General features: G+C 34.9%; 1 protein-coding gene across 1 annotated transcript in view; it reads left to right on the forward strand.

Moving 5' to 3' along the window:
- The window catches only part of WDR27 (WD repeat domain 27), a 135,498-nt gene that overhangs the window by 64,745 nt on the left and 47,723 nt on the right, over positions 1–23,030 (forward strand). The window contains exon 21 of the mRNA XM_085315421.1: positions 8,371–8,469. Coding sequence (XP_085171547.1) covers positions 8,371–8,469 — 99 coding nt within the window. The remainder of the gene's footprint in view (positions 1–8,370; positions 8,470–23,030) is intronic.

Raw genomic sequence — 23,030 nt, forward strand, 5'->3', positions numbered from 1 at the left:
TAAAATGGAATGAGGATCCTCTACATCTTGTTTAATCTTGTAGTATCAAAGTGTCAACAGCAGTGCACCATCAGGGAATGTGATTATTGGTACAGCTGATACAGAGGAGAGTCTTAGCAGCAGTCAGAAAAGAACCGTTTGCAGAATGGCTACAGTCCAAGCTTGCTGCTTCATAAGTGATTATAATAACTAGAGGTGAGGTAAGTTTTCCTAGAAGAAAATCTTCAAGTAATAATTCTGCACTTTGCCAAACCCAACTATGTTATAAAAGTAAAAATGAAACAACGTAGATGCAGTACAGTTTGGTGCTACGTAAGTACCACAGGCAGACAAATAAAACCTAACATATATATGAGGCTTGAAATTGGCTAATTAAGTAGAAACTAAATTCAGGAAAAATATGAATTGGAAGTACTTAAGAAGGCATTTTTCCATTTCCCCCCTCTTTTTTTTTTTTTTTTTTTTTTTTTTAGTAAGGAAAGTTTGAAGTGTGTTAGATAAAACTGTCAGAGTACTGATATATTTAAAAAGTATCCCTTGCATCTTGAAAAATGACTGAACTTGGTAATATTCACTGTTTTAATAAAAAAAGAGCATTATTAATTTTCACCATTACTCCTTTTGTGGTTATATGGAAAGAATTCAGGTGGAAACTGGGATCCCACTGTAGTGGGCAATTTCCTGTGCATACCACAAAGACAGACCCCCCAGCAAATGACACTGGAAGGGGAAGGAACTCTCAGAGGGGTTTATCGTACTCAGTGTTTTGGTGGAAGGCTTGAACAGACTTCACTTTCCACACTGCCATGTGGGGAGTRTATAAGATATCCCAGGACTGAAGAATGTGAATCAGTGCTTAGAATATTTGTGAAATCTGTTTTATTATGTATGGAGTTGGCACTGGGGCCTGCAGTTAAGGTAGTCTAACACTTTCCACTATAATTCTGTTTTCAGTTGCTTGTAACTGTCAAATGAGAACATTCTGGGCTGAAACTTTCCGTCCTGGCTGTCTACTTTGAGTTGATTGTTATTTTAAATTTTAGTATAAGTAGCTCAGGTGCTTTTTAAGCTTGAGATTAAGGAAAAATAAATGGTTCAGTGGGACATGCAGCTTCAAGGTAAATGAGGGATGATGGGTGGAGTGCAAGCCAAACAATTATATCATGTAGGATGRGTGTGTTTTCCATATTAGGTGGCACTAATGGAGGCAGATAGAGACTAATGCCTCCATTCATAAATCCATGTCTTTCATAAAAGTATAAGTAAGATTATTTATTTTTCTCTCAAGAAGCTTGCATCCTCTTGAGCTCATTTGAAATGTTAAAAAGGATAGTCCGAAGAAAAGGATAATTTTAGCCATTCCATGGCTAAGATCTTTGAAAAAAAATCTCTTTTTGTGTAAGGTCAAATTAGGTATATTAGATGTGTGCATTTTTTATTTTTTAAGATCTATTGTTAGGCACATAACTCCAGTTTAAAGCCGCTGCAGCTACAAAGGATTTTTCTTGAATCTGCTGCTGCTTTTGTAGTCCCTGCACAAAAACTGATTACAAGGAGAAAATTTCTAGTGTGCTTTTGGTGTTTCTCTTGCTGACATGCTTCCCTCTCTTCACCTTCCCAGCAGGGAGTAGGAGTGTAAGTGGTCTGACTCAAATRCAGATGGCCCTGAGTTGGACTAGGGGGCAAAGGGAACAGATGGGGACAAGGTTGCACTGAAAGCAGAGTATAAGAAAACAGGGGAAAGAATTTRTAGCAAAACTCTGCAGATAAAGAGTCAATTTATTTAGCACACCCTMTCTACCAGTGCAGTAGAATTAAGTAGTTTTCCATTTGGTTATACATTCTTCCCCTCCTCAAGGAGGGACCTTTACCCTTCTTCTCTGTCTCTTACTAYAATTTAGAGAAGAAAGCATAAGCATGTACATACATATACAGTGTTAAATACACTTTCACATTGTAGGTTAATGAAAACTGACTACTTCAAATGTTCTCCAAACTTCAAGTGAAAGGAAACACAAGTAAGTATGTGGTTATGGATGCAGGAAACTTGTTTGGAAGTTAATAGTACAGGTAAATGATTTTTACTTTTGGCTGACCCTTGACAGAAATGGAAAGAAAATATCARTATCTCCTGAATCAGTATTTTTATTACTAGAAATTCATCCTAATATAAAAAAAAGGGATTGACTTTGGCTAAAGTTTGTAGCAGATTATTTGCACATATGCATTTGGGATATTGCTGAGTACTTCCTAGACTGTTCTACTTTCTTTTTTATTACATTTGGTTTGCAGAAAATCTGTTCTGCCTCTATCATTGAACTCATATTTTCAACTTTTTTTCTGTCACTAGTGTTATGGTATCATTTATAATTCACTTACTCTTTTTTTCTTTAAAGAAGAATATGCTAAAATCACCTATTAAGTACAGAATAGTAAAACAATTTGAATAACATCAAAAATACAGTAAAACTAGAATGATGGCAGACTATAGTAGGAGAATGTTTGTATTGGAGTTACTCCACTTCTTATGAATGCCTGAATGCYATTTCTGTTAAAATACTATTTCCTTTATTTTTTTTAATATGAAAGTTAAAAATAAATTTACTGAAAAGTTCATTTTCARTCTTGCACCAAGTTGACTTTGATTCACGGAATTTAAACTATCACTGGCTGACTTAAATATCTGTGACTAGAATTTATTAAGCAGAAGCTTTTTTTATACACTGTGTTTTATGGTGTTATTTCTGTTTTAATGGTATACTATTGTAAGACACATGTCAAAATTCTGTTGATTTAAAATGTTACTTTCCTTAAAAGCACAGTTGTGCTAAAAGGTGATGATAGCTACCACAAGGTAATAAACTATGCTGGATTGTAAACAGGGACTTTGCCCCTTTTTCTGTTGAAGCTGAATCACTGTATCTAGAAATTCAAGATTTATAGGCTAGAAACAGTATCAGAAGGAAGCTTAACAATAATTCAGTTGTGAGAGAATTCTCCTGAGGAGCGACATACAGTGGGAAAATTCTGTTCCCAGCCCTGGTCTATGTGTTTTGTRTAACAACCTTTTAAAAGTAATGTAGTGTCTGTAGTGTAGATCACAATCATGGTCTTCCCATCCCTGATTCTTTAATGCTTAGCTACACCTTGGTTTCCATATGTACCTGTCTGTCTTTCCTTTTCTCAGCCCCAGTGAATCTTGACACACAATGTGACTGATTCAGAAGTGCTACACAGCCTAACCCAGTTCAACAGCTGGAATAATTTTTTGAAAGGTGGAAGGGAAGCATTTGAATTCTTCTCAGGTTAAGAAGTATTTAGCTAACATCTCTTTTTAGACAACTATTTGAATATCTGCTTGCTAAATGCTAGTGAAGCTACTCAACTTCATAGTGTTTTTAAAAGGAAAAGTATGAGCCAAAGGGTTGATTTAGGAACTGTGTGGAAGAGCATAAATTACTATAATACTTGTATTTCACAAATATGAGATTATCTTCAAAAAAACAGTGAAATATTATCAAATCTAGTTTTCAGAGAGAAATTGGGACCTAGMCATTAAGTCAAAAATGAATGTGCTCTTCCCCAGATTAAAATAAAAATGAGAGTCTAGAATGGAAAAATAATTTTTATTGGATAAGTTTGGCAAAGTTCTATAAGACTCTAAATTACGGTAGAAAATGTTCAGCTTCACTAACCTCTATGTCTGTGATATGTTCTCATAATTCTCATGGAATAATATTTCTTCTTGGCTCAGAGCCTGTTGGAAGGCACTGTAGATCTATGATTCACAATRTTTTCCACTCTTGACTCCTTGACTTCTCCTGTTGTTTGTGCCTACTTCCATGTAAGGAAAGGAGGAGTGTGTACGCTTTGCTTTCCACTGGTGCAAAGTGCTGGAGCTAGTGTTCATTATGAACCCAGTAAAAAAGGTGCTCAGAAAACATAAGATGTTGTTTAAAATACCATTTATTGGAGCTAACACAAGAGGGAAAAGAGAATAGRTAATCTTATGTCCCTCCAAATGCTGGAAACCCCAAGCTGTGTAGCATTGGGTGGACCTTTGATCAAAGCATGGCATGACACACAGTGTATATCCTATCTGTGGAGAGGTTCACCAGAATTTTGGTTCGTAGAGCTGTTATCGGATATTTTAAGAATAAAACAATTTTATTCTTCATACCTACTATCAAACAAAAGGAAGTTCACATGAGAACTTGCTACTTCACTTTAAGATACAGACAAAGACATGCCAGTGGTGTAATCACTGGTACCAAGTGGGAGCTATCTACAGGCTCCTCTGTTACAACTAACTGGCTAAGTTTATCCTCCAGCCAAGAGATACATCAGCACAACACAGACCTGGAAGTCAAGCTATATGTGCTGCATAGAACAGCATAGCAGGGCACAGGCTGGTGCCTTCTCAGGTTAACTATTATATGGATCACTAACTCCTTGATGTACTATAGTATTCTGGTTAGGATCACTACAGCCTTGTAGAGGAAAAGAAAAAGAAAAGGAAAAAAWGTTAGACAMTTTGAGATCAAGAGGAACAAAGATGATAGTRAGTGGTAGTGTAGTCGTGTTTGCTGCCTACACCTCTCTACCTAAGACTGGTCATAGTATAAGCTGAAGAACTCTTGCAGGCATTGCTCATGGTCTTTTTGCTGAGCAGCRGTAGCTGGGCCAGTGACAGAGGGTGATAAATGTGTGCATCCCAGAATTGCTGCAGTACCTCATCACACTAAGGAAAGTTGATTATTMTTTTCTGTTTTTGGCAGTATGTGTGTTGATTTCAAGTTTAATTAAGAACTTTTCAAGAATTGCTATATTCCAGTATTTTTAAAGTAAACTGTCATCCACACCATTAGATGATGTATAAAATGTATCCTGGATAGTGAAGAAATGGGGAAACTTCAACATGTCTGAATGATAACTTCCATAGTAATAACTTGAAATTGCAGAGTAGTTATCCCTAGCTTGTGACAGGAAGTGATCGCTTGCAATAGGAGCTTTAAAATTTCACATACATTACACTAGCTCTTCACGTTTCAGAGTTGCAGAGTCCAGAGGACTTATGCTTCACACCAAATACCTGAATTTAGGGATGTTTTTATTTTCTCCAGTATTTTCCTAATCCATTTCTATTCTGCTAAGGTTTTTATAGCTAATGAAGCTCTGTAGTATATTGAGCAACATGCCATGACACATTTGTCCTAGTTTGTCACTCCTGCAATTCCAAAGGACAGGCCCATGTGTTCAATAGTAATGAGAGATAGGTTTTGAATCTTTCGTGTTGCAAACACTTAAAAACTGTTGTGGTATTACTGAGTATTGTAATAGTATTAAACTGTTTGACAAGAGGTCCACAGAATTTTGGAGGGTATTTGGCAGGGATGGTTTCTCCGTGTTCTCATGAATCTCTTCAGTCAATAGATGTGGAGGGACATTCTATTCTGGAGACAGCTTGTRATGCCTCTTACTGTCCTATGCCTCAGTGTACTCCTTCCTTTCCTAGAATCTTTATAGAATATTGACTCCTAACAGCAACAGCATCTCCTGTTTCATCCATTTACCTGAGACTTAYGGATTTCCACTAATAGTGAATGCATGTGCACTGAGCTTTGCTCTGCAGCGTGGTAGTGGTGAAGTGCAACCTGCCCRCATCTCTACACCTCATCTTTGCTGGAGCAGAAAGGCTGTTGCTAGAACTACCCCTGTTCTTGGAAGGAAGGTCTGTGAGAAATCTGGGCAGCAGGGCCAAGYGGTATACAGTGTGACTAAGCTTGACTGTAATGACAAGAGCACAAAGCTGATATTGCAGGTACTGAAATACCACACGTGTATCTAATAATAATAATAACAATGATGTGTAATAATACCACACTGCATCTAATAATTTTGGTGTCAGCTGAGTCGTGTTATAATATCTACAGAGTGAAGAGTGGAGAGCCAATGTGAAAGGAGGAGAGCAGATGGATGTGGTCTTATGCCCTGTAATATAAGGGAATTTTGGGAGGGTACTATTATAGTAGAAGTTTTCTAAAACTGTCTCTGTTTAAGCCTTATTACACTGCATTATTATAATCTATTTGGGATATGAAGAAAATAACCAACCCTATCTCTTAATTTTTTGTGCCAATGAAACAGAATCTTAGGACYAACAGGAGACAATTACAAACATTAATTGTAGTGTTTCTGAATAAAAACTTCACAACAGCAAGAACCTGAGTACTGCCATCCACAGAATGAATKTTTTAATATATGGTCTTGTACTTAACATGAGAGAGAACAACTTCATGTCTACAAATGTTTCAGAATGCTTTTTTCTGTGTTATTATATCACTATTATCTTGTTACCTTATCTGTCTGTTCCCATGGGAACTGCTCATCTCCCAAGAAGAGTTAGTCATAGTAGCTGTGGTATGATCAGGTTTTAATACACAAAATTGCAGCTTGTATATACTAGCAATCAAATATTTATTCTGACCAGTTGCCTGAGATGTTAAAAAAAGTAGGGAAGGGGTCTTACAGTTTGAGTCAAAGTTTCCCATTAACAAGCATTTTCTATATTCTTTTAGGAAGGACACAATGATTTTAACACATTACTCTGGACTCTGTTGCTTTCCCACAGCAATAACTGTGTGGAATGCTACAAAAGATCTAGAGGTTAAAAATGGATAACTTCTTCCTTGTCCATTTTTAGGTACTCACTGATGCCAGTAGATGGTTTTAATTCCATGTCCTGGACTGAATCCAGAATATGCAAACTATATAATACTGAATGCAATTAAGTAGATCTTCAGTKGGACTTTTGGTTTACTTCTCTGTGAATGTAGTCATGAATGGAAGATTTGACATGGAGTTAAGACTATCCAGTGTTTGTTCAGTGCTTGTTTGGATTAGAGAATCCTTGGAGGAGGCTCATAACAATTGTTTTCTGAGCGAGCCATTGAGTGTTTTTCAGGAGCTGCATTGATCCATGAATCTTTTCATTAATCCAGAAGACTGTCATTTGAATCCACAAGTTTTTAGCACAAATATCTTGTAGTAGTTTACTGTCTGCTAGGATAAACTGATTTGCCCTGGGTCTGAACAATTAAACTCATYTTAGGATGCTATCAACAAAAGCTATTTAGAACAAGTCACAGGGTAATATATTGTTGTAATACTGTCTAGGCAYGGTTTGATTTACTGTATCTTAGGCTGTGCTCTGAAATACTTTGAATTCCATGTTCATAGTCATAACTGCAGAGATTTAATAAGGATTGTGGAACATTTCATTTTTTATTGCAACTGTAGAGTTGAGGTTATCATCTTTCGCTATTTTATTTTTGCATGATTTGTAATTTATTCTTTTGAGATACACATTTTATCTATAACATACCAATAAATTTGCATATTCTGTGTGTATTTTATATATCTTTATATATGTCTTGTATATACATACTGTCTGACTGAAAATAATTCTCACTAGATTAGGCATAGTCTAAATGTTTCATGTGTGCACCAGCACTTGACTCTTAAAATGGYTTTATATGTGGAGGACCTATACTAAAGGATTTATTTTTAAAAAGATTGTTTTTCTATTTTGTTTACATGAGATAATGTTAGTTTAGTAACACAGCTCAAATGTTTTCATAGTATGTTTTCAGGATGTATGTGTGTTTCACTGAAGTTTGGATTGTTTCCTTAATATATTTCTGCATTGGCACTCTTCCATTATTTGAGATTGTACCAATAAGAATATAATTATTTTTCTAATGAATTTAATTTACTCCTTGGAAAGCACTTTTTCCTTTTGTCGCCTTTTTTTTTTTTTTTTTTTTTTTTTTTTTTTTTTTTTTTTTTTTTTTTTTTTTTTTTTTTTTTTTTTTTTTTTNTGGTGTCACTCTTAGTATTTATTGATTTGTTATTGAATTCCATTTGATTCAATTAAAATCAGCAGAAATTGAAGAAGTTTRTATAATGAAGTGATGAGCATAACAATTTTCAAATTTAGACATCAAAGCAATGGGTTTCAACATATTTCTAATAAAAATAAAGGGATTAAATTCTGAAGAACATCCTTAAAAAACACATTTTCCAAAGTAATTTTTAACTTGAGTGTTTATTTCAARTATACTTAATGTTTATTTATTTATTTGGTTTAAGTTTATTTATTTAGGTTAACTTATTTGTATTTGCTAAATTTTCCTAAATTGTATAAATCTCTACTAAGATGTTGATAACATCTATATCTGCTTAGCAGTTATAAAACATTTATAAAATCTCCGTAGACTGAATCTTTAGTTCTGCTATACTATAACTTAGTTTTCCTAGACTCTTATGTGTTTCTTTAAAGTGAAAATACTATCTCTTGTTGTTCTTCAGGCTTATATATATGACATGCGTTCAAGCACCTTTTCACATAAGTTGGGAGGGCACACAGAATCTGTCATCAATGTGACTTTTAGTCCTTCATCTCCCCAGGTAAGCCTTTGCTTTTTTTTTTCCTTTGTAATTAAAATATGTAGGTTCTTCATTGTAAGCTTGTTGCATGCTTCAGATTTGTCTAAAGATAATTTGGGATAGTAGCAGTTTTCTGTGATCAGTAAAATTAATGAAATCTGYCTTTTTCTGATCTTTTTGTCCCAAGTCATCTTCCTCTTGATATCTGTGGATGTAGTGAAGTTGCTGTATGACATACCCAACGAGCTYCTATCCAACCTCTTTCAGGGTGATGCTTTGAGTACCAGCTTGTCATTGCATTCCTCTCTCTTTTGTATCATCTATTCCATCTCCAGTCCATAGCACTTTTCCTCACTCCTCGATGTCTTCCCCAGCTTATATTAGTCTGTTTGGTCAAGAGACAGCAAATTATTCATCCAGATTTATTACACGTGTGTTGACTGGCCATGCAGTTACAGGCAAACGGAAAGGATGATGTCTGACATGTACATGCTCTTCCTTTTGTGTGGGTACCAATTTGAATATTTCCTTTCTGTGAGGGAAAAATAGAAATGAAAATCTGCCAGGTTTTCAGAACTCAACAGGAGCTGTCTAGGAGCTTAATAATTTCAAGTTGAAAGTTACCCACATTGCATAGTAACTTTTAGTTGTTTTGAAGTAGGATTGACGGGCTGCATAATTTCATTTGCCTTGTTTCAGTAGGAACCTGCTCTAAAATATATGCTGTTTTAAACAGATTTTCTCTCCTCTGTAGCTGAGGTATTCCCTTTTATTTTTACCAGAGAAATATACTCCATCCTTCTTTAGTCTTCTAAGAGTATCTGCCAAGTWGCCTACCAATGTAATTGTCGTTATCTTTTTAGAACCTCTACAAGTTTACGTTTCTTTTCTTCTCAATGCCTCTAACGTGAAAAGAAATACTACTTAAAATTTTGCTTGCTATTAAATTATATAAAATGTGTTGAAGATGACTTTATGAAAAAAAGGTGAAAGCAGTTTAGGAGTTCTATACAAATATTACTTCCACTGTGGAACTGCTGTGATAACAGGGCATTAAAGTCAAACTTACTAATGAGATTTCTGTTGCATCCACCATTAATAYAGCTTTTAATCAATCTAATATCCCAGTGATCTGCGTAAAAATATCTTTTTTTCACATACTGTTGTTCTTCACCTAAGTCAGTTAAAAACACTTGCAATAGTTTATACACTTTGTGCAACAAAAGAATACAGAAGCTCATTCTTTATTATTGTAATCATCTCAGATATGAACAAGTGATACAGCAACTCTAGACTACCCGGTGTTAAGGTGTTACTCATTCAGTTGTACTAAGTGTTAATAAAATTGATGTCATCTGTTGTTTTCTAATTTTTATATACAGTAACTCTTAAATTACTGTGTCAAAAGAAACAGATATAGTTTAAAGAAACATTTTTGTGGCTAGAATTGCACTTTTGAGAAGATTTTGCAGGGGTCAGTCAATAATGGTTTTAAGTTACTCCTTTAGGAGTAGCTTTAGGAGTTAGCCTATCACAAAAATARTGAGTTTATAGTCAATCTCTTTCTTAATGGTTTGACCCGTATTTTATTCAGATTTTTCAGAAATGATTGCTATTTTTTTAGATTCATCAAAAGATTTTTTTACAATGTTTTATACATGTCAATTGGATTCTCTAAATCAAATAGGACCACTACACAGTTATATTTAAACTCATGTTGCATATGTTCCCTTGGCATCAAGAGTCAAGTATTGTTTTTTCACAGCTTCTATCCTGGAACTTAGGAGTCCTGCTTTTTTCTGTTCCTAAATCTTTCTGGAGAATTTTAAGCATTTTACCTCTTCCTTTTGTATCTTCCAGGGCTTAAACTTTGAAGGAGAAATAATAATACTTCCTTTTATGAGATTATCTTGGGCATAAACTATTTCTTGGAGTCATCCTTATAATAYTATGATTATATGAACCAAAAACTGAGTTAAAGAAATAACTAAAGATTTTAACTATATACATATGCATATATATTTATACATATGCATGCACACATCTACTTTTTGATAGTTTAGAACATAAAGTTTTACTTGCACTTTACTTACATGTAAAGTATATAACGTGCACTCTCATTACAAACACACACACATATACGTGCACATACATGTATTCACTCTAGAAATGGATTTGTGCTGAGAAATATTATATCTTTGTTTTTCACTGCTCTCATATTTATATGCCAATATGCTGTGCAGCTGTATTTTAGACTGTCCATCTACTTCAAGAAATAGTGTGGTTATTGTTCCAATGATAAACTCACGTAAAGTGCTGCAGGCTTATTACCTTATTGCCTACAAAGTTTTGGTATGGGGACTATTGCAAACCTCACTAGTTCCATGTTGGGAAAACCTCAAATTACCTGAGCAGATTTTGCCTAACCCAGAGAATTTTGGAAAGAATTATGCAGGGGAATGGAAACAAGAGGCTGCCCTACTCACTCAAAGGCCTGAAAAATTCAAAAGGCAATGTTATTTCAAATGTGATGTGTTAGAATGAACATTGAAATAGCTTTATGATGTTTTAAGATACTATCACTGTTATGTTTTTAAACTTTGAGATATCTACAGGTAAAAAAATACTCCAAAAAATAAGGCATGAGGCAATGACAGTTCCTGTTTATTACCAAGCATATGATAACTACATTATATTTCAATATAATGGTTTAATTATAATACACCTATGTATACGTACATACGTTTTCTAAATTTTTTTCTGAAACCAGTTTCCCCATAGCCAGTTTATCATGTGAAGTCATTGTATATCATTTTGAATCCTACAGACTTACCTTTTTGATTGTTTTCATGAATTGAAGCCTTTCTACTTTCAGTTTTTTCCTTTGCTTTAAAGAGACTGCAATGATCAAAATATATACATAAGACCCTGAAGTGGGAGGTAGTTCCTCTCTACTTGACTGCTTCCCCCAACACTGACTGTACTTGCTATTATTCAAAAATATTTGTGGAGTAAGCATAATTTCTTTATACCTGAAAATTTTCATATTTTCATATTTTTGTATCTACATATTTCATTTTTCCATATGTAAATAGAGGTGCTAACGTTTCTGTTATTTTAAAATTTCTAGAAGTTTTATTCCTTGTTTTGTTTGAACTGAGAAACTGTATAACTAATATCTTATGGAAAACATTATGTGTTTCTGCACTTTGCAATCAACATTATTATATTTAACCACAGGGTATAGCTTATTAAAATTTGCATCTAGATTAAGACTAGTTTCAGCTTTAGCACTGAACACAGTTCTGCAAAAAAGCTGTTATACAGTGGAGATTGGAGCTGTCTTCCTATAGGTGTCCTATTCTATAGTTCAGCTGTTGGAATGTATTTCAGTGGAAAAAAAATCCTAGAGTCTAACTAATAATGTCCAGAGGCTTAGTTGCAATCATACTACAAATCAAGACCACAAAGTAACAAAACTCAAGGAATCAGTTGCGGAGCAGAGGGATAGAATCAGCAGATCTAAAGTAAGCATTAGTCGTGGACCTAAACAAGTCTAGTCTAACTCCTGAAGTATGCTTCAGGGCACAAAGCAGTAGTATTATATTTCAAAAACAAGAACAAAAGATGAGAAAGTGAATGGATGCTGGCTCATCTGTTAGGGTATCAGCCAATGTAACGTACGCTAATGTTCACTACCTTGACCTACCACATACTTCCTGTTTGACTGCATATAAATTACGTGAAGTAAAATCACGTGAAGTAAAATTAAAATTCCTAAATCACTCGTGGGGTGGCATCTGGGAAGAAACTTCAGACAGTAACTCAAGGGCCTGCTCTTCAGCTCTGCCAAATTCTGCAGAAAGCCAAAATCAGTTGGTAGGAGAGTGCAGATCTCTGCACATAGCCTAGAAGCTAAAAGATTTCCCAGATAGTGAATTACTGTAATCTCTCCTGAGAGGTTTCAGATCTGCCCTTTTTGGAAAGTGTCATAACTGTCAAGTTAGGTCACATTCTAGATTAACTCCTCAGCAATGGTTCTACTGGAAACTGAGGTTCTTCAGTGCCATGGAAAAACAGAAATGCAGGGTTATGCGGTCCAACGGGAGAGCCAGCAAGAGAWAGTTTGATCCTGGACCCCAACGAGGAAGAGATCTCTGCTATTTTTTCCTCATTGTTTTCTGGTTCCTGTTCCTACTGTGATATATTTTTATATAGCAGCTCTTTAATGCAAATGACTGAAGTTCAAGGGCAAGAATCCCTTTTCTTGAGCTCTTTCCGGAGAAGTGAGACCTGTGGATTTGAAACAGCTTGCAAACTTTCCCATAGCTATGGTTCTAAGGGAAGATTTTGAAGCTGATGACTTCAGTACAAAAAAAAGTAACAAACTTTRCTTATCAAATAGTAAAGAATGCAGAAAACCAAAATCAATTGGTAAGAGAGTACAGATCTCTGTAAACTGCTCAGCTGAAGAATTATAGCTGAAAAACTATAGCTGAAAAATCTGTACAAGGAGTCCTTCTGTACAATAAGTGCCTTGAAATACTTTCTAAGAGAGTTTATTTTTRTTTGATTTGGGATTTTGGGGGGAATTACTGAACCAAAATATATTCACCTGGCTTTGACAATGTAGGAGTTAGCACAAAGTTATATTCAGTAGCAGAGGAGAGGGCAGGAGGAAAAGCTAAGAAATGAAACGGGAAGATTGTAGATTGGAAAAAAAATGAAACCACAAAGAAATCGAAAAATAATCCCATGACTTGAAAGAAAAACTTTATATTAGGCAACCAAAATCTCCAACACTGGAAGATTTTTATACCTACTACTACCAGTAGTTAGGAGTTTTAAATTGATACTATTTTTGTTTCATCCAAAGTTTGAATGAATACAGTTAAGAATTATATTGGGTTTTGGCTAACCTCTACACAAAGCCCCACTGCATTCAAAGGGAAACACTGGCAGGGGAAAGAGGAAGGGGTGAAAAAAAGGAAGTGGCTGATGAGTGAAATTCGAACATTATAGCTGAGCTTTCTGCCATGGAAAGATCTAGCCAAAAGCGAGGTGTATTGGCAGCACTTCAGTTCAGTGGTTGCTTGCCCAGCACCTGTCCATGAGGCAGTTTGTTCCAACCATTATTATAACTCTTACTTGCATAAGTGTTCTTCCAGAAAAGGAGTGAAAAATACCTGAGTGGATATAATTGTGATGTGTTTACTGATGGAGGGGCATGATTCCTTTGGTTACCATGAAAGCTGGAGATGGAAAATCAGAAGTGTTGGATTTATCTTAGAGTTTTATTTTCAAGTTAATTTCTCAGTTTTAGCCTCTCAGTGTTCCTGCCTTTCTTTCATTCATTGTTCAAAACTTATATAGGGAAAAGTTTTTAACTCACCACAAGTATTGATTGAATTTCAATCCAATTTAAGGAATGTACATTAAAAGATATTACAGTTTTTAACTGTAATGTTGTTAAAAACTGTAATATAGAATAGAGTACTAGATTAATCTAAGTTAAAAGACGATGGGATACTTATATTTCAAATCTGTGAATGGTAAATCATCTCTTTTTGACATGTCTTTGAAGCAGAATAAAAGCAAATGGGGGAGGCTATTGCCATCTGCTGGTTTTTGGAGGCTTTGGTGTAGTTGAGTGTTGGTTTTGTCTTTTTACAAGCTGGGTGTACACYGCAACAAAACCACCAATGTACGCTTTAGCAAATTGTTTTAGTCGTGGGAAGTTTTAGCAGAGCCCAAAGAGCTGTTAAAAAAAAAAAAAAAAAGCAACATGCATTGCTACCACTTCCTCTTGTATGCATATTTGTCTTCCGCCCCTAGGATTCTCTGTTTTTCAGTAGTAAAGCGTCAATCTAGTCATTTAATACATATACCACAAGTGGTACCATGTGCAACTATTTTGTTGTTTTCTTCTTTGTACTGCTTGGATGACAGATAAATATTTTAATTATACTGAAAGTCAGGGAACAATTGTCCAGGTTATCAAAACATCATTCTAGTTTGATTTTATTTTATTTTTATATTGGACCAAATAGGATGTTGGAATTAAAGTTCTGCAGAGTTATATATCACCAGGCACTTATTTTTAGAATACATTCATGACATGAGCAAATACATACAATGGCAGAATCAATTTGACTTCAAGTAGAGATAAAGGTGTGCCATGTCTTTTATAGGCTACCAGTCTGATATATACAGCCCTTTAAACACATCCTCCAAAAGCCAATGTAACGTGTAATTTGCATTTGATGAAATATAATTTGCATTTTACTACTGAAATCTCTTCTAGTTTCCATCTTTTTCTATAGTTTTAAAAGAAGTATATAACAGTTTGATGTGATCGCCCTATGGATATACTGAGAGGTGGCTTTGAGAGGGGAAAAAAAAGTATAAACTAGATTAAGTGGACTATAATGGAAAAAATCCTGAGCAACTTGATTTTACTTTCAATGTTGACCTTACTTTCTGTAGGCAGTTGAATAAGATGATCTGCTAAGTTCAAACAAACTGAATTATTCTGTAATTCTGAGATACTGAAAATGGTACAGAAATCTCTTGTCACTGAAGGCATTTAGAATTATCCTGTGGAAACCATTAATATCTGTTAATTATCACAAAATTTCAAATGCAAAATAGAAATTGCTTATTCAGAATATGAAGGAATTTTATGTCTGGAAGGTATCAATTCAAATAATTACTCAGTAAAATAATTTTTTAAATTAATTGAGAAGCCTGCYTTTATGTTTAGAAATATAGAAATATTTCAGACAATATTAATTCCACACATTATTATATAATGGTGCATTTAGGTTAGAAAATAACTGACAGTAAAAGCATGTTGAAATAAGTTAAATGAATAACAGAGATCTGGAAATCTCTTTTGCAGTTAAATCTGCATGGGAGCTACTGAATTTTCATACTGATTTTCTGCTGACCTGCTTACAAGGAGACATGTTTAGTGTTCCCAGATAGGAGATATGCTTATAGATCTCTCAGATACTAACAGAATTGACTACAGTTAGTTTTGAATGTGTCTGGAAATATGAGTTATCATCTTTTATTAGCTGCTGACAAACTATACTTTTCCTGATGGTCACATCTTGAGATTTCACTTTAGGACAACTAGTGTGAAAACTCCATTCTACTGCAGTTTAGGTTCTCCATTGACAGTTCACTTAATCATGAAGTTTACCACAATAGAGGTTATTTTTGTAGTGATATGGAAAATTGTTTTTCAGGCTTCAATTTGCTGAGTTTTGGCTTTACTGTTGAATCAGTCTTGTTTCATTCTGGTGTAGGACACATTTTTTCCAACATGATGTTCTATCTTAGGACTCAGCACTACATTGTTAGAGACTAAATCATGTGGATTTAACACCTGTGACCAGTTTAATCTTTCATATAATCCCACTGAAGTCAGGAAAGCTCTTTTGACCCTCRTATTTCACCCAGTAAATCAAATATCTCCCTCTCTTAAGTCACAAATATCAAAATGAGATGTATATGGTATTTGGTAATTTTTACTAGTAATATTTTATTTCTCCTTTAATTTTGTCTTTAACAGGAATGATCCGCCAGCTCTCAGTTTTTCTAATTTTCCATTCCAAGAGATCAAATTTAAAGAATAGAAAGTGCAAGGAAATTCATAAAAAATTGCTATTGGTTCCTCTTCCTTTTCCAAAATCATTTTTAAGCTTCRAATTCTTCTGGAAGACTAGTGTAGTTTTCAAAAATTGTGTTTAAAAATTTTTCTGTAGAAATTAGTTGTCTTCTGCATAGCCCTTGGATAGAGTAACATTTTACTCATGAAACAAGTAGAAACAGAAGATGAAAGCTAGACTAGCTTGGAGATCTACGGGAAACCTGTAATGGTGTCAGAAAAACTGCAGGAGGAGTGTATCTGGGSATGTGTGAGTGCTCTTCTAAAGAGCAAGAGGACACTGAGGCAATGAGCTGGCTTAAAAAGGACATCTGGGAGAAGTGGTCAGGACATTTATTTTAAGGCAAATAGCTCACTTAAAATCTGGTGACTCAGTAGCAGACTGGACAGAGGTTCTTTGTTGTACTGTCTGAGCTAATAAAACCATACAAATCTGTAAAGGGCAGAATGGTTTATTGAAGCCTCAGAAAGCTAGATACTGAGACTAAGGACRTAAAGGTATTTGTGGAAAAAGACACACTGTAAAAATATGAAGATTGATCTTTTTATGGGGAGGTTAATTAGCTCCAGAAGCAATAGACTTTTACAGGTAGATTGCTATCGTCTTAGAAGAGGCACTTTCCTGGAATCTTAATGCAGAGATCAGCCTGACCTGAACTGAGTATGCCTCTGCTATGCCTGTTAAATATTAATTTGCCTATAAAATGATATAATTTCCTGCTTAGGAATTATTGTTAAAGAGAATGCAAAATTATTGTATTCTCTTTTTGGTCAGAAACAGACTACTGAATTGTGAATTATTCTTGAATACCAAGATTTCCCAAACTCACCTTGTCTAGATTTTACGTAATGCTTTTAGTGGGCTGGCACTCTACCTGCAGTCAGTTAATTGTGGCTCAGCAGTCAACCTTCTGATGCATAAAATGACAAATTTGAAGACTATGAAAGATGATCGAATATTMTTTCAGCATGTCCTTGTTTATCTTAATGCCAGGTGACCAACTCTTTACTCATGTTATTTGACAAACACGTTCTCTTTCTACACGCTACTTTGAACTGGTAAGAAAGACGTTTCAGCAGTCCACATTTTCTTACAAGCGGTAGTGTATAGTAATGCAGGTTTTGTTTAAAGGTTGTAAGTCATTGCCAAGGACTGTACTGCAGTTTGAGTCCAGTGAGAAGTTAATTCCTTTACATCATCTGGCCAATGAAGACAACTGCCTTAAAAAGTAAAAAAGCCTGCTGCTGACCTCATATATAGTATGCTTTGTGAAGTTGCGTACGTTCTCTCCTTGTCTTCTCCTTGTACTATTAGCCAAATTTGTGTACTTTTATTTGTAGTATCCCAGTGAATTGAGTAGGGACATGGAGTGGGTGTCTTTTTAAATATAACGATCATATCAGATTATTTTTTCTATCCCATTTACTAAAATTAAATTAAATACTAGTCTGACTAAATTTATTAACATTTTATTTTCATCCACCGTAATGTTCATTATTCCTCTTATTTTATTCTCAGACTTACAGATTTATTACCATTATATAAATTCTAAAAGAGGACAGGATGGCATAGTTAAGATAATTTATGTTACCTGTCATGAGTTAAAGGCTATTCCAATTTGATCCATCTGTGTATGGTATCGAGACGTCTGTGTAAAGTACAATGGTAGCTGCATGTGCTATTCACCATATCAGGACCTTGAGCACTGTTGAGCAAATGAATCAGTGTGACTGACAGTAAAATCTTTTGGGGTTTTTGATACATAACTGAACAGATTAAAAAAAAATTAGCATTCATTGACTGATACAACTGTATCTTTTACATCTTTAGAAACAAGTATATACATAATTAATAATAAACTTGTGAATAATGTATGAGATACTCTTCGGATTTAGACAATTGCATAGACATTCATCTTTCAGTAGTTAAATGGAGTTCGAAATTCAGCAAAAGCGTTGAAGTACAGCTTGTACTTTATCCTAAATTTTGTCCTAGTCTGAGCGGCTTGTGGGAAGGAGGGGCTTCAGCAACATTTGTGTGATTTTCACGGTGGGCCTGATTTCTTAAAGATAGGAGCCAAATTAGGCAGTCTAAGTCACTGATTAATTTTGCAAAACTTGGCCCTTGCCTTTTTAAAAACTGCTTTGATGGAAGAGAATTTGGAGCCTCTGTTTGTACTGCAGTGCTGCTCCTAGGCTGGTTGAGCCTGTGGGGAATCTATTAGAATGACACAGCAGGCAGTCCCATTGAATTTATTCCCGTCTTTGACAGCTCGCTACCAGAGTTCCRCACTTCGTGCATGTACATCTCTGCATATAGCAGGGAGAATGTTTCTTTTGCAGTTTCTAATAAAAAACATGAACACTGGGTGTCGCTTATTGTAAGACTTGACGTTCTTTAGAGGAAAAGTTTGTTTATACTGAAGAAAGTACTGTAAGTACGTATGACAACTCCGAAGAAGGATGGCAGATTTTAAAAAAGAAAGAAAAAGCTTTCTGTAAGCTAACAAGGACAATATAATTTAGTTTAATCATGGGTACTCCGGCATTCTATGTATATTGCCAGCAAACCACAGCTGTACACCACATGAGTTTGGATAAATATGCTTGCAGTGGTGAGCTTCTCAATTCATAGCACATTTGTAGTAAAACCTTTAATGTAGTTCTTACAARTGTAGATATTTTATTGAATGGCACTAATAGTTTGAAAGATACTTAGGAGGTGGTATTAAACAGTTGGTTACTCAGCTGTTCACCAAGAATCTAGATAGGGAGAGCTGGGGTCACTTATGGACCAGAGGGAAATAAGGTTGGCTGAAAGTAGGAAGGAAAGGCACTAATTGGAGTCATAAGGATAGTTTGGGGGGGAAAAAAAAACAGCTGCTGGGAGACTATCACATGAAAAGCAAGAGTGAAGGGGGAATGGTGGAGACCAGTTGTAAGAATTGTAGGGAAAAGACCTGAATATGTGTGGAAAGAAGTGATGATATTGTTGGAGAACGGAAGGGAGTACCTAGAGGGAGAGAATGAAAGCCCTACAGAGAGAGGAAAGAGAAAATAGCTTCAGGGGCAAGAATGAAACTTTCTGCACTTCTGGTTAAGCCTTCTTTCTGAAAAAGACAGACAACAAAAGTGAGATGCACAGGGACAGGTTTTCAAAGTTGCTGGTCTTGACTCTTAACAGTTCTGAAAATCAGCGTGCTCAGTGCTTCAAAAAAACTGTTCTTCAAAGAACATAAAAAGAAGTTGCCAGATACAGTAAACATCTCTCCTTCCCTTAGACACTACACAGCCATTTTCCAGAAGCCAATAATGCAACATTGAAAGGGTAAGCAAATGAGCATCTGCTTTTCCTGCTCTACTGGGGGCCATTTAGAAAAATATTTTAGGAAGTGGAAATATTCTACTTCAAGTACAGTCTCCTGCTCTTTCTCTTCAAGGCCTTCTCGCTTGAAACCACTTTTAGACAGAAGAGGCATAAATTGACTCAGCTAAGCTCTTTCATAAGAATCATCTGATTTTACAGTACATTCACACTAAATCAAATTAGGAAAAARTAAGCAGTATATAAATTGAAAACTGAAATGAGGGGGCTTTGGCAAACAGGAAGAACTAAAGGACTAATCATCAGGTGTTTGTTCAGATATGTTGCTTATATAGAAGTAGGAATTAGAATTTAATTATCTTACACAGTCTTATAGGAAGTTATCTTTTGAATATCTCTTTTCTTTTTTCTTACCATTTTGAAAAGAGTGCCAGTATCATGTATTTTCTCTTGCTCATCAAAAAATATTCACAAAAAGTGGTCAAACACTTCTTGATACCATAAACCATTCTGGAGCAAATTTAATTTCTAAAATTCTTGTTTCACAAAAAGTGGTCAAACACTTCTTGATACCATAAACCATTCTGGAGCAAATTTAATTTCTAAAATTCTTGTTTTTTTCATGTAGAACAGGTACGAAGCATCTTCCCCCTTGATTAAAATCCAAACAGTTGCATTTCAAGAAGATTTCTCCCTTCTTACGTGATTTTCAAGAAACATAGGGCCAAATCTATTTGCAATTATGATATAAATATATAAAGGATGTATAACAAAGGAAGATTTAGCCATTAAAAGTATAACTAGATGAAATACAAGGAAAACGAAGTATGGAATAAACTACATTACAAATGATTTTTTGGAAAAGAGAAAGCTAAGTCTTAGCTAACAGATTAAATATGAAAAGAAAAACAGGCACAACTTCTGTCTCAAATTAAAATAGCAACTTAAAATGATTCCAGCTGTCCAGTGGAGTATGTTATAGCCACACCAAACATTTTGGCTGARGTCCTGGCTGAATCTGAACTGTGTACAGCAAAACATGGGGAGGGAAACAGAAATTCTTTAGAGCTGTCTTTTATACCTCTTTTCTTACAATCCTCCATTCCACTGCATAAAGTATAGCAAGCTCAGACCTGCTGTATTCTGTACTACTTAAAAAATATTCCCTGTGAGATGATTTGGCGGCTAGTGAGGCTTCTGTTTTGCCTTCCTTTCAGACTGCAGCATGTGTTGGAGTAGGCAGGGAAGAGTAGATGCTGATAAGAGGATTCTGTGATCCTCTTTCTTATGCCATAGACATATTCAGCAGCTGGAATCACTATTCCTAGCTTCTGTGTTTATAAAGAGTGGTATTTGAGATGTCTGTTGTGACAATTCTTGTATTAGAATGATGGCATTGTAATCTGTGGGAACTGGTTCATCTACTTTTTTTCATAACTTAGTCACAACATAGCTACTTTGTGCAGAAATTCATGCTAGCTGAGATATCCTGTGTGACAAATTTCTGTAGAACTATAGATGGGTTCTCTCCATCTACCTGTTTACTCATTTAAGAACCTTGCTTGAAACAAATTTCTCACTATATACCATATTCCAAATACCATATTCCATACACCATACCATATTCCCCATAATATACCATATTGCAAACCCACCTTCGTTTCTGCTTCTGTTCTGCTAAGACCATCTGGTGGGAGTTTAGGGGTCACATAGCCTTCTGGCATTTTCTTTTCCTTCAGGATTCTCTGACCARGTACTGGCGTATACTATGTATTGGAGAGAGAAATTAGGTCTGAAAAATGACAAATTATAAAAYTGCAGCTTGTCTTTTAACTTCACCTCTGTATGTGTGTCATTCTTTCACCTGAATGTGTCAAATAACTTCTTAGCTCAAATAAGGCTTCTGAAGAAGAGTCAGCAAAGGATGATGGCCGTAGCATGAAATTTTGGTTCACTTAATATCAGTGACTTTAGTAATTTCACTTCTTGTTTCCAAGAGAAACTAAATAAAAAATCACTTCATTGTCCGTTATTGCAGARAGCAGGGAGAGAGTGGAACAGACAGAAATGTGGTATGATGTAGCCTCCAAATGTAATAGAATAACTTGAGACAAAAAGTACATGTAGTTTTTTTTCTGAGACTGACCAATATTAAATTAGAGAATATTTTAACTAATATTATTAAAATACTGAGAAAGTCAGGAAAGTGCCCATCCTATGAGTTGTCTGTATCATAATATATCTCATTTTAAGGTTCACATTTTGTTTTCTAAGATACCTAATAAAATGTGAGACATTTCTCATTAGCTTAGATGATATCTGCCAAGGATTACTTTAAGATGTGAACACAAAGGAAAAATATGCATTATAAAAGAAACTGGGGGTCATTTCTTCRAGAGCTGCTACTTATAGCTGGTTAGTATGCTCTTGCAATTTCCTAGAGTTACTATTCTTCTATTATTTATTTCCCTCTATCATATTACAGGTCTTTTAATTAACAAGAGGAAAAAAAAACCTGTCAACAACATAAACAATCTGGGTCCAGTAAAGTACAGGATGTAAAGTTGGACAAAATTATATTACCTTTATATATAATATCTAAATTTCTAAATTTCTAATTTTTGTCTTTGCATTCCTGCCTCTTGCCCACTTAGCTGGCGGTGTGTTTTCCATTTTTGGCTATATACCTTCCAGACATWCCAGATGACCTCTCAAAGACCTCTTGAAATCATCTCTAGTTGTTTAACTTGAACCCCATACTTGTAACACTTACTAACTCTAAGTAAGTCACAGATTTGAACTTTTTTCTAATTGCAGTAGTTTCTCTGTTCCAAGTAGCCAGGTAGACTAGCAAAACTCATATGTGATTTTGTGGAAAGTTTGCAGTTTACAAAACCTTAGAATTTATCATGTGCATTTTACTGCTGGCTTCTATGTATGTATTATTTTAATAGATTTTCCTAAAAGATCATTTTAAAATATATTTTTAATTAAAAAATGTAAAAGCCATTGATTAAGTATTTCAGTTGTGCTTCATTTACTTAATACATTAGTGTAATTGTGTTTTTGAGATAAGTCCTCAGGAAGTTGTTTGGAAAACAYCATCATGACCATAGAACATTAACATTCAAAATGAATGTTTCCAGGTAATGCTTCAGTAAAGAGAAACAGATGCAAAGAGATATTAAAAATGTGTATATGTGTAAAGTGACTCATARAGGAAGAGGGAAATTGTTAACTGGACCTCTTTCACATTCAAATATTGTTGCTATGGAATAYAGAAATAAGATTACATTACCAAAAGTCAGGTGAATAACATTTGGAAAATGTATAATCTGATTCTGCACTTTGGTAAAATATGGCCTATTCAGATAATACTGTTTTCAGTGGGATTTTTCTGTGCTACTGTAACCATGGGARTGACTTGACTTTCAATATTCTAATTTAACAACTTCACTACAGAATAATGAATTTAAGGTAGTGCAAGATAGCTGTGCTCTATGAGCACATAGTAGAGTTTATCTGAGTTTGAGAGACAGGATATTATTAAAAATTAGAAACAAACTTAGGAGGAAATCTAAA

Source organism: Rhea americana, unplaced genomic scaffold, assembly GCF_003343005.1.
Source record: "Rhea americana isolate MKP2758 unplaced genomic scaffold, rheAme1 scaffold_43, whole genome shotgun sequence".
In the NCBI taxonomy this organism is placed as follows: Eukaryota; Metazoa; Chordata; class Aves; order Rheiformes; family Rheidae; genus Rhea; species Rhea americana.